This window comes from Ictalurus punctatus, chromosome 9 (assembly GCF_001660625.3).
Source record: "Ictalurus punctatus breed USDA103 chromosome 9, Coco_2.0, whole genome shotgun sequence".
In the NCBI taxonomy this organism is placed as follows: domain Eukaryota; kingdom Metazoa; phylum Chordata; class Actinopteri; order Siluriformes; family Ictaluridae; genus Ictalurus; species Ictalurus punctatus.
In genome coordinates this window covers 14,767,633-14,786,839 of record NC_030424.2, presented here as the reverse complement: position 1 = coordinate 14,786,839, position 19,207 = coordinate 14,767,633, and the positions used below count along the sequence as shown (strand labels likewise).

General features: G+C 40.8%; 1 protein-coding gene across 2 annotated transcripts in view; it reads left to right on the top strand.

Moving 5' to 3' along the window:
• The first annotated feature begins 15,900 nt into the window (after positions 1-15,900).
• Positions 15,901-19,207, top strand: part of crim1 (cysteine rich transmembrane BMP regulator 1 (chordin-like)) — a 90,442-nt gene continuing 87,135 nt past the window's right edge. Inside the window, exon 1 of one of the 2 annotated variants that reach the window (XM_017476348.3) lies at positions 15,901-16,865. In XM_017476348.3, the coding sequence (XP_017331837.1) occupies positions 16,529-16,865 (337 nt within the window). In that variant the 5' untranslated portion in view covers positions 15,901-16,528. The remainder of the gene's footprint in view (positions 16,866-19,207) is intronic. The other variant, XM_017476349.3, reaches the window with a different exon arrangement.

Here is a 19,207-nt window from a genome sequence, read left to right as displayed (position 1 = left end):
GGAGTTTGTGTAGCATGAGCGATGTGATGCTGTCGCGAGTTGCTTAAAAGGTTTAGTTTAATTTAAGTTCATTGATATTATACGCTGTATCAGTGTAACTTATGTTCTTTATTATAACGGAAGTGATCTATTAGTAACCAGGCCGCGTTGCTGATCACGCGCGGTGTAGACGCGGTGATACAGAGTGTAAGATCTGTAATGTCTAATTAAAACATTATGATCAAAAGTAAACAGAAGTAAAATATGTCTAAGGGCAGTGAGTAACAGAAACCACAAAGTGCAGTGAAACTGAGATTTTATTATTAATTTAGGACTGTAGTTTAATTCAGCACTTTTCACTCAGAAAAAGTAATGCATATGTACTATATATATATATATATATATATATATATAAGTATTTATGCATTTTTTAAATGGATGCACAAAAAGCACTGAAATAAAGTACAGTCCTAAATTTATAATATATATTCTGGTGTGTGTCTGTGTGTATTGGGTTCTTTTCAGTCTTAAATAATTAGACAAGCAGTTGTGTAAAGTTTTAGTCTGAAGTTTATATTTGTAACACTCAGTTTTTGGATTTAATGTTAAATAAACGGAAAAAATGGTACTGAAAGTTTGCCCCGCCCAATCCGAGTAATCGGCCAACTAATCAATTATGAAAATAATTGTTAGTTGCAGTCCTATGATTAATTAATAGTTTAGCTGGTCTTCAGGCTATGCAGTCTGTTAGTTCACCTCACCTCCGGATCAGAGTCGTTCTTTCTTTTGTCATGTCACATTTGTCATGTCTGTTCCCCGGAAACAGAAATGATTAGTTCACGTCTCAAGTCTTCGGGTACGTCCAGTCACTGAGGCGGCGAAGCAACCCCAAACCATAACCTTTCCACCACCGTGCTTCACACGGTGAAAAGCTGTCTTTGGTCTGCCCCAATGATGTCTGCTGTTACTGTGTCCAAACAACTCTATCTTTGATTAGTCTGTCCAGAGCACATTATTCCAAAAGGCCTGGTCTTTGCCTATATGCTCATTGGCAAACTGTAGTCTTGCTTTAACGTTCTTTTTAGATAGCAAAGGTTTTTTGCTGGCACGCCTCCCATGCAGGTCAAATTTGTGCAATCTCTTTCTGACTGTAGAAGCATGCACTTTGATACCAACAGTTGCAAGACTTACTAGCAGACCCTATGAAGAAAATTTGGGGTTCTTGGAGACTTCTTTTTGCATCAAACAGTCTGCACTTGGGCTGAATTTGCTGTGGCGGCCAGTCCTGGACTAATTGGAAGTTGTTTGAAATCTGCGCCACTTATAAGAATAATGTTGATAATAATAATAATAATAATAATAATAATTCCTTAGATTTGTATATCAGTTTACTATACACTCAAAGCATTTTACATTGTATTGGGGGGGGGTCTCCTGAAACCACCACTAGTGTGTAACATCCACCTGGATGATGCGCTATTCAGCCATAGTGTGCCAGAACGCCCACCACACACCAGTTAATGGTGGAGAGGAGAGGATTGTGATATCGCCAAATCAGGGATGGAGATTATTGGGGGACATGATAGATAAGGGCCAATGGAGGGGATTTTTAATGACCAGAGAGAGTCAGCATCTCAGGATAACCCCTCATCCGAAAGACAGTGCTGTTTATACAGTATAGCGTCCCCATCACTATACTGGGGCATTAGGACCCACACAGACCACAGGGTGAACACCCCTGCCGGCCTCACTAATACTGGCACATGTAGATAATAATGGCACATGTAGATGATTTTTTCTTACAGTGGAATGATGTATTTCAAATAATATTTTTCATCAATTTTTTTTTTTTTTTTATCCCTTGCCAGACTCATAGGTATCCACAACCTTTTTTCTAAAGAACTCTTTAGATCTTGGCATGATGACACCACACACCTCATTAGCAAAGGGAACACCAGACACTAGATATGAGAGGTCTAAATAACAGCTGCACTCCCTAAGCAGGTTCTAATCACTGGAACCCTATACTGAACACCAGATTCAAATTTTATGGATTTGAAGTTGTGATAAATGTAGGGGTGTACTTGCTTTTTCCATGTGACTGATCTTTTTTTGTTGATTTCATTTGTGAAAATTACTACAAAATATCAATTTTATGTGTCATTTCTGTATAAACTTTAATTATAGGCACTGTTTCAAAGATGATCAAATGTTTGTTTGTCCTTATATGTCCACTTATTTTTTCCCATGATGGTATTTTTTATTTGTTCATTTTATACAATCAATTTTGTTCATATTCATGAAGGATGTCACTATTTCTAGAGTTAACCGTACAATGACTACCTAAAAAAGACAAAAGCAAATGATTATATATGTATCCCATTGCTTGATTTAAAAATCTGTATAATTGCCAGTGGATAAGATTTAGTGAATAATTCTCCCTTATCACTCATGCATCCTATGTTTACAGCAGTATCTGCAATGACTGAATAACAAATTAGTGAAATATCACACCAGACCCTTCAGAAATTCATTGCATTCCTCTTGTAATAGTTAGAATTATAATTCAATAAGCACTGTATGCAACAAGTTCTGAGGATTAGTTTTAATGTAAATGCCACAGAGGAAAATAGAGCCGCATGATTCTAACTGTGAAGACACTAATTGTGGGAAGTATGCTCTCTTTTGAGAACTGATAACTATTCCTTTTATTTTAAATATGTACCTTGGACCTGAGGCTTGGAGGCTTGATACATTGACACACCTGTGTATTAGGCAAGATAATAATACTGTTTGATTGCCTTGCTTTTTTCTGTTGTTGTTTTTTTTTTTGTAATTTAATAATGCACATTTCTCATGCATCTAGTGATTATGCCAAAGTTTGAAGCTGATTCACAGTGACCCTCCACCTGAGAAACATGACTAAAAGATTATGCCGTAAATTATAAAGACACCTGACTAGAAGCTTCTGAATGGTTTGCTGAATGGCTTGTGAAACTAATTCAGCTGATGCAGTAGTTCTATAGCAAAGGGTCAGTCTGTCATGGGCTTTCTGCAGAATACATAGAATAGTAGTCAGTGAGTCAGACCAGCAGAGTGTGATGCACCAAACACCTCTACAACGAACTGAATTGGTTAAATAAGAGTTTGCGCCTGTCAAAGAGACACCAGAGGAGAGCTGTTCCTGACGACCTAGCCATTTTTGTTAGTCACATTTAGTTTCATAATAGAACCTCATAGTCCTGAGCATGTGATTGTGAAGCCTAGTGTTAATGTGTCATCAGTATGTAGTCTTTAAAGGATAACTTATTAGTTTCACATTTGGTCAGACATTTTATCTCAGCTAGAGAGATGGGGGAAAAAAGAGTACAATTTAAAAGGACAAAAAGTTTGTGTTTTATTATTTCTTTCCTACTCAAAGGCATATTAAGAAAATAAGTCTTCATTAATGGCAGATGAAGTGAACTGAAATGAAGTAAAGTAATGATTTGGTATGTAATCCATAGTTAATAAATAACTCACCTACTGTACTACATTGGCAAGACTAGCCATAATTACCATATCAATATGCATATTTGCCTTGTTCTCTGTTCATTTCAGAACTGGTATACAACTAACAAGGGCAATTTACCAACTTGTAATGACCAGGCCAAAGTAGGAAAACACAATGACCAGAACATTTAAGAAAAGCACTAGAACATCACACAGAAATGACCAACATCCTCCACATTAAAGTTATTGCCATCAAACATCATTGTTTCAAATTCAAAAGAAAACACAAGATTCATATGTGCTGTAAATGCCAACAAAAAAGACCAGGTTAAAATGTGCTGTACAGGGATATGCCTGACTTGAGGAAAGTGTTCAATAAATCAAAAGCAAGTTACCACAACATTGTCCTAGGGATTGTTCAACTGAACTGCACTACACCCCCTAGTGGATGTGTGTATCTGCTTTCACTTCCAGAAACCAAAGCCATGGAAGAGCACATTGCTGAAGCCTTGGCTTGAAGATACATCCGCCCTGCAAAATTACCTGCTGCTATGGACGTCTTCTTCTGGTAAAAGATAAATGGTGGACTCAGGCCTGTTGGGGATTCAAGTGTAGGGGATTGAATAAGGTCCTGGTGAAATACCTCTGTTACCATCTGCCACTGAACAGATAAGAAGAGATAAAGTCTTTACTAAACTTGAACTTTAAAGTGGATGAAATTTGATCCGTATTAGAGAAGACATTGAATGGAAGACTGCCTTCATAACCAACACCTGACATTATGATTACCTGGTTATGCCAAATGGGCTAGTCAATGCACTCCAGGCCTTCATAAATGAGGTACTCAGGGAATTCAGGGAATATATGTTATATTGAAAAACTTTTTTTTTTAAACTCTTCAAGAAAAATCTGTATGTCAACTGGGGGGAGGGGAAATTAATTTGACCAGAAATGTAAAGGTTTTTAGGCTACAATACAATGAAAGAGAATCGGGACTGTACCAGAGCAAAGTGAAGGCAGTGACCTCCTGGCCCCAAAACAAGACTGTCAAAGAAATGCAATGATTCCTGGGGTTTGCCTATTTTTATCAAAGGTTCATTGGGGCTTCAGCACTGTAGCTCCCCCACTGAATGGATGGTTTCACTTTCACTTATCAGGCTGAAAAATAAATGCTGCTAAACTGTACCAATTTACCTGATGTCCCACTGTATCATGTTATTGGTATAGTGGGACAGCAGGTACCAATTTACCTTATGTCCCACTATACCAGCAACATGATGAAATGTGTAGAGTGTATGTTACCTGAAACACTAATGATACCCACTGAGAACGTGACATCCTTAAATGAAAATCAGAGCATCCTTGGATCCTTGCAGACATCTGCAGCATTAACCCAATTCAAGCCAATTCCTCAGTCTAACATAATTTGTTTTATATCCAAAAGCGGTTCATCACAGAAGAGCAGCAAAGTGGTTCATACAGACTTTGCAATTAGTCTTGTATTATTACATTAATTTCCCAACACTTACTGTTAAACTGTGCATAAATGTAGATTAATAACACACCATTCTCTGCTCAATGCATCAATGGCTTTTAATACTTTTATTACAGCCATTGGATAATTATTTAGCCAAATGTGATTATTTACAAAGATAATTTTTGTTGCTTTGTTTGCAGCTGAAGCTGTGAAGTTGTGTGGTCTATAATGGAAAAGGCATCATCAATAATTATTTTTAAATTAAATTTCCCTCCTATTTTATTTTGAATGTATTCTCTCTGATATTTTTTACCCAAACAATGAAGCCTCTAAAGTAATGTATTATTTGATAATGATGTGGGATGAGACCTCTGACCATATGTATGAGGCAGCATATATTCATGAGCTCAGAACAAATATGCTGCAAGGTCAGACATACTGTAGTAACTTGGTGTTCATTCCTTACACGTGCTCCACGTCCCTTCAGGGTCCACATCTCTCGCATCAAGCACGACCCACAACCTCATCAAATCATACACAGCTTATCACAACACAGGCTTACCAAATACCCCATAAGGGATGAGAGAAACCGAGGCAGAGGGAAACAAACTTCCAAATGCATTAACCTCTATAACACTGTAAGGGACATTTTAGGATCAACATGATTACTGTTGATATGCATATATTTATTTCGTTCAAGGACATCTGTCACTAACAGTCACAGTGGTAATGGAGAAAATGAAAATAGGGTCTCTCTCTTATATGCACACCATCAACACTAATACATATACACACAGAGCCCTTTTCTGCTCATCAGCATTAATTAATGTGCATGTGTGGAGGTGTGTGTCAGGGAAACTGTGTCTGGTAGGTAACAGAGCTGTTCATGCCCATGCTGAGCCTGACCAGGTGCACATGAAGGTTGGATCACCTGGTCCTGTGGGAGCATCAGTCAGCCTTTTAGCACAATTTTCCATGCTGCTTTTATGTTAGAGTTGTTTTATGCACACAATGCTAACACTATACTGAAATATATAGCATATCCACAATTTGTCTATAGATAACCTACTGACTGTAACATTACAGTTGAAGATTCCTGTCTTATTATAGTCTATTTGCCTGATCTGATATAAAAATTTAGAGCTGCAATGCTCAATTTGCCATCAGGCAATGTTCTTCCTACTGTATGTCCAAGTTTAGGTAAAAGTTATGTGATGTCTGTTTAAGTGCTCTGATCACATCCCAAGACCTTCTCAGACATCATTTTTATGCAAAAATGACCTTGCTCATTATAGAGAACATGCAACATACAAAACATACAGGTCACATGACTAAGAATACTATTCAGGAATATAATTGCACTACTGCACTGAGGGCTTTTATGCCTTTTTTCATATACTTTATATTTCACTGCAGCCTTTATGTCTATGTACCTAGTCTTATGGTACTCATCCGAAACCAGGTGCTGCAAAAAACCTTCTAACCTTGAACCATCTATAGCCACAGCACGCACATCCACGCATTGTGACAACTGAGGACATTATGCTGTTTCTTTCAGTCCAAGGCTGAGATGAATTCTATTCACATGGAGCGGTGTGAGAACAGGCCAAAGTCAGTGTAGTTATTTCAGAGTGGGAGGAAAAGCAGGGAGGACAGATGGGATGAAGCGATGAAGACGAATGAGAAATAAATGACTGTGAGCAAATGACAGTTTAAACAGTGACATGGGGTAGATGCATGTGGAAGTGCTTACTCCATCTGGCTAACGGGTGCTAAAAGAATACTGATTGTTTAGCCCTGTCATTGCAGCATACTGTGAGTGGAAGATGAAATGCAGAAATCTGGGTTCAGCCGTGATAACCTGTGTGCTTCTGTTTGTGAAAAGCAAATAGCAATGATGTAGGCAAATCCCCAATGTTGACAAGTGGCCGCAGATAGAGGCTAAAATCAACAGACCAATTTTGACTATGTGCACAGTGGTCGTCATAGCAACTGGATGTTGCAACCATAGATCATGAAGGTCATGGGTTCATGCACCATCTATATCACTTGTAAATGTGTTCTAGGCTCATACTGTACAACACAGACCTGATTTTGGATGAGTGGTGCCTAGGAATAACAATAAGGCAAGATTTTTAATTAAAACAAACACCTGATGATCAGCAAATTCTATTACATTTTCAAGATATATGGCAGAATGAAGCAGAAGCCCATGATCTTACAGCATCACTCTGAGTGGTCTCATTCATTTCAGTTTCTATGCTGTGAAGCTTGATGACACTTTGTTTGTGGAGGGGGGAAAAAAACGAGAAAGAAAATGCAATAACAAAGGCTGCTCACTGGAGCTTGCTATGAAAGCTCCAAACACACTAGCAGATTATGGGTTTGAGCCTGGCTGCCAATGTTCATTAAGTGTTGGGAGAAGGATAAGCCCTTGTGATTTCTCTAATGGTGACTCATCATGCCCTTTTCTGCCTGTCCCCTACATGGCTCTTCAGCCAAACAAGTGACCTCCCTTTTGAGGTTATTTTTTATGTTCTTAGTTGAAGCAACTCTGTTCTAAATGGGCAACAACGAATAAAGAAACATAAAATGTCTTAGTAAGGTGTAAAGCTGCCATAAGCCATTGGAACTTCTGTGCACCTGGTCATAGATTCTATAAGTCTCTGAAACTGTACTGGAGGGATGAACACCATTCTTTCAAAAAAATGGGTTGAGATCGGATGACTGAAGGCAATAGCATATGATTTACGTCATTTTCATCAAACCACTCAGTGAGCCCTCGGTTCCTGTGGATGTGAACACTGTCATCCCAGAAGACAGTGGGAGACCACTCCCATGAAGAGAGAAATGTTTCATCATATTAGTACAGTATAACAGAGCCATATTTTTTCTTTCTATTTGCCAGCCATTTATATGCTGACAGAGGTTTAGAGAAAGCCGAACCATTTAAGCACCAAGTTTGAAACCAGATGGAAGATGGCCATGCAAATAATTCATCATACAGGTAGAGCACATGCATTATGTTTAATATAGGTGATGTTCAGAGACTATACAGTGTACCCTAATTGAGGGACGTTTAAATAAGGGTATGTGTATTATCATGTGTAGTCTTGTGTTTGCTGTTTCACTTGTGGTAGCAAAGAAGAAGAAAAAAAACTATGGTTAAAAGGTAAGTAATCTATGCATGAAAATATATTGTCCAAGTGCTAAATTAAGAAAAGTTAGTAAAAAGAAGAAGAAGAAGAAGAAGAAGAAGAAGAAGAAGAAGAAAAGGAATGAACTAGAAATGAAAGATAACCTGAATGAAGCCATGCTTAGGTCTACTGAAGAGGAGTTGAAGCAGAGTGCCTGAGGCTATCAGTCATGATACCACTGTGTATCTTTTGAGTCCTCCAGTGGATTTTGAATTTATTACCACCTCGGCTGAAGTGCACTTTTACACTTCAGCTGCTTATTAATAGACTGTTTGCCTAATGATCAAGAACAATGTGTGATTGTAACACCCAGATTTACTGCTGAGCCATGGCATTTTGGCTTTGAAGTCTAAAACATACAATGCAAAAACAACAGCAGATCAGTCTGTGTCTGATGCTGTGACCTCTGAGTGCACGTGGGGAAGCAGTCTGTTAGGCAGTGATGGGGTTAATCCACTCACTGCCTTTCCCTTGGACTTTCTGCTTTGAATAGCCCTTATTCAGGCTTGAATTCACCCCCTTCCTTTTCCATTTAGTCTATCAGAGCAAGAGAAAGCTGAAAGTGACTCCTTTTACTGTGTCCTGAGACTATTGCTGCTTCTCTTCTCCTATCTCACTCTCTTTCACTTCATCCACCTGCCTGTCTCTCTTCCTTTATCTCTTTGCCTCTGTCACTATCACTGACTGTTTTTCTGTCTCTCTGTCTCCATTTCTGTCTCTTTCTCTCTCTGTGTATCTCTTTTCATAGTGAGAGGAGTATTAGGCTTGCTGGTCAGGCTGTGGCATGCACTTCTTTATATGGAAAAAAACCCATAATTTCCCCAAACACAGTAAAGAGTCAAGACTTCAGAGCCAGCCCCCTTACCCTCACTCCCAGTTCTCACAGGCTTGTGCTACTGGAAACACTGCTGGCCCGCCGGTCACTGACATTCCATGCATTCTTTTGTCATGTGCTCATGAAAAAGAACACGCTGAAAAAAAGAGAGAGGAAGAGAATGAGAGAAATATTACAGTCGGCTGTGCATGTGGAAAAGAGTTATTTTGAGAGGCTGTTGGGACATTTAGAGGAGTAACTACATTTGTTTAGACTGCAAACAGAATGTATCACTGTGATTATATGGTCAAGTTTCATAAATTGATAGATAATGCTTGTGAAAGGTATGGAATTTCTCATGTGTCCTTTTACCCGGGTAATGCATGAGAGTGGTTTAAAGTGTGTGCATACCTATGTCAGTGCCTAGAGGTGTATAGATTACTCAAAAATGAATGATGATTAAATATGTATTTGCCCTTGAGGTAACCTAGAAAGCTGAGCCCTCCAATCCCAGAAAACCAAAATATATTACTAAATAGTTTTGGGCAATGAAATCCTGGAATGGAACGACTGACATGAAACCATGCGCCTATACTTCTGAGTAGTTACTTAATATATGGAGCATAATATGCTGCTATGTCACACATATTTATAAATATATTAGATTGCATAAAAGGTAAAAACCATTTTAATGTTTGACAGGCCGATTCAAGGAGAACTTTTGTCTAATGCTCCCACAGGGTTGTTTCACAGTTATGGCGCCTACTCGCTGCAGTCTTGGTCTTGAATCAGACATTCGTGTGTCACATGAACTCCGAAGTCAGTTGCCATATTACAGGAACAGAAACTGCTGTTTATTAGGTCTGGAAGAAGATCTAAACTGTTCAAAAGAAATTATTATGTTTTATGTAGTCTGTAATTAAAAAACACAAAGTTACACTATAAATTATCATCCTCATCTTACTTGCATTCCAGTGTAAAATCTTAAGAAAGATGTGGAATTGCTGAGATGCCGGGGATGCTTTGAGGAGTGCCGATGAATGTTAGCTGTCAGCTGAATGAAAGGCATTAACTTCAACTTTTTTGCCTCACAGACAAAAAATTGAGCAGACTCAATTATCAGATAATTCATCTGTCAAACTTTCATTCAATGCGGATTCTTTTGACAGTTTTGGTTGTAATTATTCTCAGTTGATTGGCTGTTGTTCCATGTACTTCAGAGATACTTCAGCCATGCAAAATGAATCCAGTCTATAGTAAGACCAAAGGTATTTTTGGACTGGCCACATGGGGGCTTCTGCTGGCAAGAAGTTCTGCATCAAACAATCCAATTAAACCGATGACATTTGATGAAGCAAAAATGGCTCAGAATAGGACCTCGGCAGCCTGTTCAATAAAGTGTGTCAAACACTATCTATTAAAAGGTGCAATCAGTCTGTGTACACAGCCATAATTCATAAGCAATCAGCAAATATTATTGTAACACTTCAAAGATGGGAAAGGAGGAGGCGGGAACCAGCTGAATGTAAACATAATGTTTAATCATAAACAGAACATAAAACACACACACCAAACTCAAACATAAAGCACACATGCATCTCTCTCTCTCTCCATCTGGCAGTTCCAGCCGCTCCTTTATTGCTCTCTTCCACTGATTAGGCAACTCAATGCCAAGCATTCATCCTCACAGCCTGGCCCCTCCCTCGTCCTCATCACAATTATATAAAAACAAACATGTACAAGTCAGATGCTAATAAAAAGAATGGGATAAGGCCAAACTCAGTTTCAAAATTTCAAGGCATTATAGAACAAACAACTGCTTCTGTGTATTTGGAGGATGATGCTCTGTCTGTGTTGATGATTAATGGTGCAGTTAGCCAACTGCCTGTAGTGCTGATGCCCCAGTCACAATGACTCTGCTGGTCGTCATCAGAGCTTCTACGCACTTCGGCAGTGCTCCTGGTCCCACATTTATGGCACCCGCTCACTCCAGTGGCCAAGGGAATTAAATTACCTCATGAATCTCAGTAAGTAACTTCATGTGTGGACATTAATTATTTGTTGTAATTTTTTGGGCTTCTCTGTTTTGTCTTTTTGGTCTCTAGTCCTTTACCCTTTGTTGAGAGTGAAGTCTATTGGCACTGGCTTATTTAATTTAAGATATACCATTAATCTAAGCAATTGTTTCAGAGTGTGAGGAAACAGTGCAATGAAGCAGTAAATGCCAGAGAAAAACTGTGAAATGCAAAAAACGCCTACAGATAGGATACACAGAACAATTGCCTTTAGTGATGTTGGCTTCTAATCAGCTGAGGCAGCGTATGTATGAGGGCGCAAAGGTACTAAGAATTCTTTAACGCAAATACCATGATAGAGTGTACAGGTGTGGGAGAGAGAACAAAACATTTTGTGACAGCCCTAATGGTGGGATCAGGCACACACACACACACACACACACACACACACACACACACACACACACACACACACACACACAGAGTCTACATAAAGTAAACACCAATGTTATCTAGTTCCTCATCTCTACTCTCACTGACCTCTATGAAACTGACAGAGTGCTGTCACCAGGAAACAATATCAAATTTGACTTTAGTGTAGCAGCACACACAAAAGCAGATGCCACAGAGATTAGCATTTACAGCACCATGTGTCCTCTGAGAGATAAAGAATGCACTAGGGTAAATCTGTGGCACTGGCAAGCCTTCAATCAGTGCCCCCAAAAAAGGATTGAAAAAAGGGAACAACACTTAATGATTACTGAATGCAAGTATGCAAGCATTCAGTCCACATGCTGGTACCAGGCTGGGAGAGCAATACATTTTGGACATTTTGGTGGAAAACAGCAGATGAAAGATGCCTGAATCCCAGTGGGTGCAGGTTTGTGCATTGTCACAGAGTAATGGTGCCCAGCATCATTTGATTTCATCACGACAGGTCGAAGAGGAAAACATGTCAGCGTCTCCATGCAGTGCTGTCACAATATAATAGGAATAAACTAAAATGAGTTCTCTGCCTGGGATTTTTGTTTAGTATAAAATCTAATTTCACTACTCAGTGAGGGTGGCGGTGCATAATAAGGTTGATTGCTAAAAATGATTTGAGGAGACTGCCTTAAATGAAAGGCATAGTTTAACAGCTAAACATGAGCAAATATCCAAAATGTGTTCATGGCATTTGCCGAACTCCCTCTATTTTAATACAGTGCATGAGTGCTGAGATGGTTCTGATTGAAGAACCCTGGGCTTGAGACACATTCCTCGTGGTTATCTACATGTTTTTAGGTTTGTGAGAGGACTTGCAGGGGTCATACTCCCACTGCAGTCAGATGACTGATAAGACATGGCTCATCAAAGCTAATTCAATAGGGCACAGGAGCACCTGTGGCTCTCTCCTTGGTAACTATCACAACAAACACAGTGGTGCTGGAACAGTGGGTGTTAAATTTGCCGGCGCCTAACATCATTACATGATTAGACACATCCAAATTAAAGTGACACAGAACATTGCTGGAGTTAACTTATTGACAATGTCATTGCCTTTTCCTTAGAAAGGTCCCTGTAATGAGAAACACTGGCAAATATTGCCAATATGTCTCTCTAAATGGGCTACAGTAATGAAAAATTATACCCCTAACAGAAGCAAAGCAGATGTTATAAACTTACATACTGTATATTGTTTTATTGATATAAGGAAAATAGATTACATTTTTGATAATGGTAATGATTTAGTTAGCCTTTATTCATTCATTGGTTGTGTTTTCCTGGTCAGGGTGGATCTGGAGCCTTTCCCAGGAACACTGGACCTGAGGGGGTATCCATACATTCTGGATGGTATTCCACTCCATTGCAGGGCACCACACACACACACACACACACACACACACACACACACACATACACACACACACACACACACACACACACACACTCACACACACACTCATTCTAGCATGGTCAAAAGAGTTTTAGGAAACTGGAGGAAACACAGGCAGACACTGGGAGAACATGTGACACTCCCAAAAATGAATCGAGGATAGCTTTCTGTCACGGAATGGTAAAGAAGGCAGATGCAAGTGCAAATTTAGTTTATTACAAGTGAAGACACATGAAACTTAAAGACCATGATAAAAAATGAGGAATAATGAAGCAAGTTAACAACATGTACATGACATGAATTACGCTACAACATTAACAAACAATGACAACAAAAGAAAAGCTAGACACTGAGTGTCGTACAAGACGTGACTTAAATACTAGTGGTCATTGAACAAAAACTTGAATCAGGAGTGGCACCGTTTGTGTAACCGGCCTGGAGAAGCGATGTCCTCCACTGAGCAGTGAGGCGGAGTGATCTCCTCCGCATAGCTAAGCAGTGGTGTGACCCTCAAGGCAAAGTCTGAGAGCAGAGCAACAGCCACCGCGAAGCCCGCAAGGGGAGCGAAGCCCAAGGCGGAGCCAGATGGGGGATCCACATCCTCCACGGAACCAGAGGGGGGAATGATATCCTCTGCAAGGTCAGATTAGAGAGTGACATCCTCTGCGAAGCAAGAGGGGGAGCAATATACACCGTAAAGCAGGGGGAAGGAGCAATGTCTTCAGAGGAGCAAGGAGGCAGTGTGACATCCTCAGAAGAGCAAGGAGGTGGAGCAAAGACCTCAGTAGAGTAGGAAGGCAGAGTGACATCAGAAGCAGAGCCAGGTAGCGTACTGACATCAGAGGCGGATCAGGGAGATGGAGTGATACCTATGGCGAGACCATGAGCCTTAATGGCGTCCTCTGCAGGGCAGAGGGGTAGAGAGATGTCCTCAGCAGAGCAATGAGGAAGAGTGACATACTCAGTGGGGCAGGGAAGGTGGGAGATGGTTTCAGCCTGGTCAGGGGCCCCCCTCCTCAAAAAAAATCCTCAGGGGCACATGGCTTCCAGCCGTTTCAGCATGGTGCTGACCCATTCTCCCTTCCATTTTTGTTCCCACATGAAGTGGTTCTTCTGCATGAATTCCTGTTGGCCCTTGAAAAAAATCTGCCACATCCATGGAGAGGTCTAGCTTTCTGTCACGGGATGGTAGAGGAGGTGGATGCAAGTGCAGATTTAAAAAACACAAAACACACGAAAAATAAAGACCATGAAACAAAACAAGGAATAACCAAGGTAACAACATGAACATGAATTAGGTTACAACGATAACAAACAATGACAACAAAAGTTAGACTCTGAGTGCTGTACAAAACATGAATTAAATACTAATGGTCATTAAACATTAATGCAAACAGTCATATGGTGTGAGTGTCGTGATCATTTGATGTGCAGTAGATGATGGGAGTCTTAGACCTCTGCTGTATTCTGTGCAACCATGATACCTTTATGTTATTATAATAACAGAAATGGGGCAGCTGTGGCTCAGTTGGTAGTGGCCCGCATGACTCCACATGCCGAAGTGTCTTTGGGCGAGACACTGAACCCCAAGTTGCTCCCGATGGCAAGTTAGCGCCTTGCATGGCAGCTCTGCTATCATTGGTGTGTGCGTGTGAGTGTGTGTGTGTGAATGGGTGAATGAGACAGTGTAAAGCGCTTTGGATAAAAGCACTATATAAGTGTGCCATTTAAATGTTATGAGACATTTGATTGTGCATTGGAATTTTTTTTTTTAGAAAAACCCTTCCCTAGTCATTTGATACCAAAATGTTTCCACTGTTTTGTCATCATAGATCTGTAATTTGACTGTAACCCTGGCACTGGTCCAAAGACATGTTTTCTCTGTCACTGTATCTGAAGGCCTGAGCTACTGTATCTGTCATCAAGGTGGGGAGGAAGAAAACTCCTCAAAACCTGTGATGAGATTTTCAATACTTGTCAGATAGATCTGACAAGAAAAACCCATGGTGAAACATACTTTGAAGGTGCTGAAGATTGTGTTTTATTGATTTGTAGACAGCATTTCAAAATCAATTGCAATGCTCCTGTTCTGTCAAATCTATGGTCAAGGTTCATCCTACATTAAGAAATGTATTATGTTGGTGGCCCCATACAACACTGGCCTGACAGTTATCACACACCTAACCTACCTACTCATCAGTACTAGCTGCAACTGCATCTGACACTGGCATACATGACATAGTTCAAAGGTCCTGACTACAGTAGCTGGAAAAACAAGACTTTGTGTCAGGCACCAAATGGACAAGAAAGTGTAGAGCACATACAGTTCAAGGGTATCTGGCACCAGAGATGCTTGTGCTAATTGTTTCTTAAGGCAGAAAGAAGGCTGTGTTTTGCCCCATACTCATGATTATCACTCGACACCTGCAGGTTCATTACATCTGATAGAGCTTCAGGGTTTGTGTGAGAAAAGTTGGGCGAAAATCGCTTGTGCATATGCACTATATTGAATACAAATCTAAAGAAGAATGTCCTAAATCCTGTAATAAATTTGTTTTTATGACACCTTTGTGCTTTGATAACAATCTTTTAATTGAGCAATATCAGTATTACAAGACTTTTTCATTTCTCTCTTAAGGATTCTTTTAGTCTCTTGGTTAAAAACAATTATTAACATCGATCACACAAGGTTTTTCACCACCTAAAAAGAAGCAAAATAATTTTGTCAGAAATCTCATTCAACTTTCTTTTCTTCTTTCTTTCTTTTTTATATTGGTTTCAGGTGGCACTTGGCCAACTGTTTTTTTCTCCCCCTTCATCTCTCCCATTTTTCACAAATATGGTTTGAGTGTGAAAGAAAAAAACAAACAAACAACGGTCTATGTGGGGCCCCATGCCATAAACAGCGCGACCCGCGCGCCCCCTGCGCCGTTTCTGCGTGTCCGGCTCGTGCGTGCGCGCGCTTCCCGCGTGCTCCATATGTGGAGTGAACGGCCCAGCGGAGCGGAGCAATGCAAGATGGGAGTGGTTCCGTTATGAGGTCACGGAGAGGCACAGAGCGGAGCGCGCGCAGCAACGGCGACAGAGTGCGAGAGAGAGAGAGAGAGAGAGAGCGACAAAACAAGAGCTGTGCGACAGAAGCAGGAAACGTTTTATTCATGCGACCTTAAGGCGAGCGAAACGAGCGAATTCCTGACCGACAACTCGCTTTTCTACTTATTTGAAAAGGGAATTATTCGCAGAACGCAGTGCTGTTGCCGCTGCTGGATCTTCATTGGAGCAGGAAGAAATTCCCCTGCTTGCGTAAGAGAAAGAAAAAAAAACAGACCGAAAAGACTCCGGTGCGTGAGTACGAGGAGGAAAGTTTTCCCGTCTGAAAAGCAAATGAACTCGGCTGAAATCGCCACGCGTGAACCATGCACGCGCTGTACAGCGTGGGATAGCCGCGTCGTGTCCTGCTTTTGAAGGGGTTTCGGAGACCTCTGCAAAGTTTACCGGGGGTTTGTTCTCATGCTACAGAAGACGGACGGTAGAAACGGATCCCGTCACGCGCTCTCTTAGAGCCATTGTTCGCAAGCTTTTTCGCTGGGGGATTCTGCGTCTCTAATACCTTGCAACCAGGGAGACAACTTGGTTGGATTTACATTTTTGCGTTTCTGCTTTTTTCTCTCCTCCCCCATGGTCTCTTCATCATCGTTCCTCACCTTGAGGATGCACGTTCTTCTGAACTGCGTGTTGATCTCGCAGCTCGCGCTGCTGCTGCTGCTTGCGAGAAGTGGCCGGGCGCTGTTGTGTTTGCCCTGCGACGAGTCCAAGTGCGAGGAGCCGAAGCAGTGTGTCGGCGCCGTGGTGCCTGGTATATGCGGCTGCTGCTCCGTGTGCGCCAAGCAGAAGAACGAGAGCTGCGGCGGTGTGTACGGCCTGTACGGCACGTGCGACGCGGGGCTGCGGTGCGTGATCAGACCTCCGCTCGACGGCGGCTCCATCACGCAGTACGAAGTCGGAGTTTGCGAAGGTAACTGACAAGCCCGAGGTCTGCCCTGAACGCAGTTCTTCTTCGCGGAAAGTTGGTTTTTACACACGCTTGGGTTTACTTCAAGTCCGATCTCATGGTCTTAACCACCATTTTAACCCTCATTAGTTCTCATATGCTGTCTTTCTCAGTTTATTCAGCTGGTCAGGAAAAAAACAAACAAACAAAAACAGCAAACCAGTATACCTACGTCACGCATCAGTCAAGTTATTAAACTAGATTAATAATAATCGGACGATCTGATTCACACGATGACAATCCGAATCAAGAAAATGGTCATATGACAATTTATTTACAATAATTACATTCGCACTGACTGAAACTGAAACTTCAAAGTTAGAGAAAGACTGAACTATATATTATGGTTGTTAACTAGCCTGCATTAATAGTCTGCTACATTACGCAAAACGAAGTTCTAGTAAACAGACAGTTAATGAATCATGATTATACACAGTGTAATGCTGATCTAAAATAACCTGAGTGCTGATGGACGGTACAGCTGTTTACCGTAAACATGCTTCCCTCGGAGTGTTTACGGTAGCTACATAGAGGAAAGAGAAAGAGAGAGGGGAAGTGAGCGGGCCAGTTAATGTGTTTGCAGTGTGTCGGGTTTGCATTTCTTTGAGATATGATTGCGAACGGATTCCGTGCTGTTTTGGGACGACGTGCCATCATCCTTCCGCCTAGGCTCGTTGGGTCCCCCCCCTCATCAGAATGTCGGCTATGCGGCTGAGCTCGCGCGTCCTACCGTGTGTTTTACACCGGAGCACAGAAGGACGACAGCTTCCAATCACAAGTGTCACAAGTCGCCCCACCCCCATGTCTGTCTTACTACCATTATTATTATGTCATTATCAGTACTAATGTGATGACTAATCTGATGCAAGGATTCATTTTTAATTTTCCACCTGTTGAACAGGAAGACGTTGGTCATCACAAAGCACAAGTTAAGTGCTTAAAGGGGTGATATCATGATTTTTATCATTAACGTTTTTAAATGTAATAGAACTCAAATGATATGTGCAGATATGTCATATGTTCAGACAAATCAGAACCATGGCTACACTCTCAGAAAAAAATACCTTTCCTTGTCACCGAGGGTGTAGGCCTGTCAGATTAACTACTTTTGCTGGATGATATATTGCCCCGGAAATAATTGTAGTAAATGATATTATTGTCCATTTTATGCTACATGATTATAATAATGCAAGTACACCCTTTCAAAGAACAATGGACTTTTAATTCTTAAGAATATCTTGACATTGTAGTACAATATTGTGAATTTTTTATGCTTTAGTCATTCATCGTCTGTGTTTTAATATGTTGTTAGGGAAAGAGAGTAAGGCGCACAGTGGCTTAGTGGTTAGCACGTTCGCCTCACACCTCCAGGGTCAGGGATTCGATTCCCACCATGGCCCTGTATGTGTGGAGTTTGCATGTTCTCCCTGTGCTGCAGGGGTTTCCTCCAGGTACTCCGGTTTCCTCCCCCAGTCCAAAGACATGCATGGTAGGCTGATTGGCCGTAGTGTATGAATGGGTGTGTGAGTATGTATGTGATTGTGCCCTGCGATGGATTGGCACCCTGTCCAGGGTGTACCCCACCTTGTGCCCGATGCTTCCTGGACTGGGCTCCAGGTTCCCTGTGATCCTGAAAAGGATAAGCGGTATAGAAGATGGATGGATGGATGGAAAGAGAGTATTCACAACGTGACTTTCCATTGTACCTAGCAATTTACTTACGTTCAAATTCACTTGCACATTCATGTCATTTTGTGCAGAAGCAAGTTGTAATATTATATTTATGTTATGTATACTGTATCCATCCATTTTCAACCGCTTACTCCTTTTCAGGGTTGCGGGGGAACCTGGAGCCTATCCCAGGGAGCATGTATACTGTATGTCCAATTAATATCTTATGTATATGTGTGTTTGGGTTTAGGTTTGGGTTTGGGTTAATTAACCCGCTAGTAAAGCACTTCAGTTTACCGGTATTCATTTAATGTTCATCTTTAGTCAATCCCCTTAACTGTGTCAAGCCCCGAGATTATTGACTATGACTGGGTTATTTGAAATACTACAACTATTCTTTTTAGATTTTTTGTCTTCAAAAAACATTTTTAGTGCATTGTTAATAACTTCCATGTCATTTTTTTCAACAGTACGTTTTAATTAAAATCAGTGCTTGCTACACACCTTAAATTCGAATGCACACAGTTTGTGAATTCTACTTTTTTTGAAATTTGACGAATATTTGAAGTTTGAATTTTAATTTGACATGTGAATGGATAAAATGTTGGTCACATTCATTCTTATGTAAACAAACA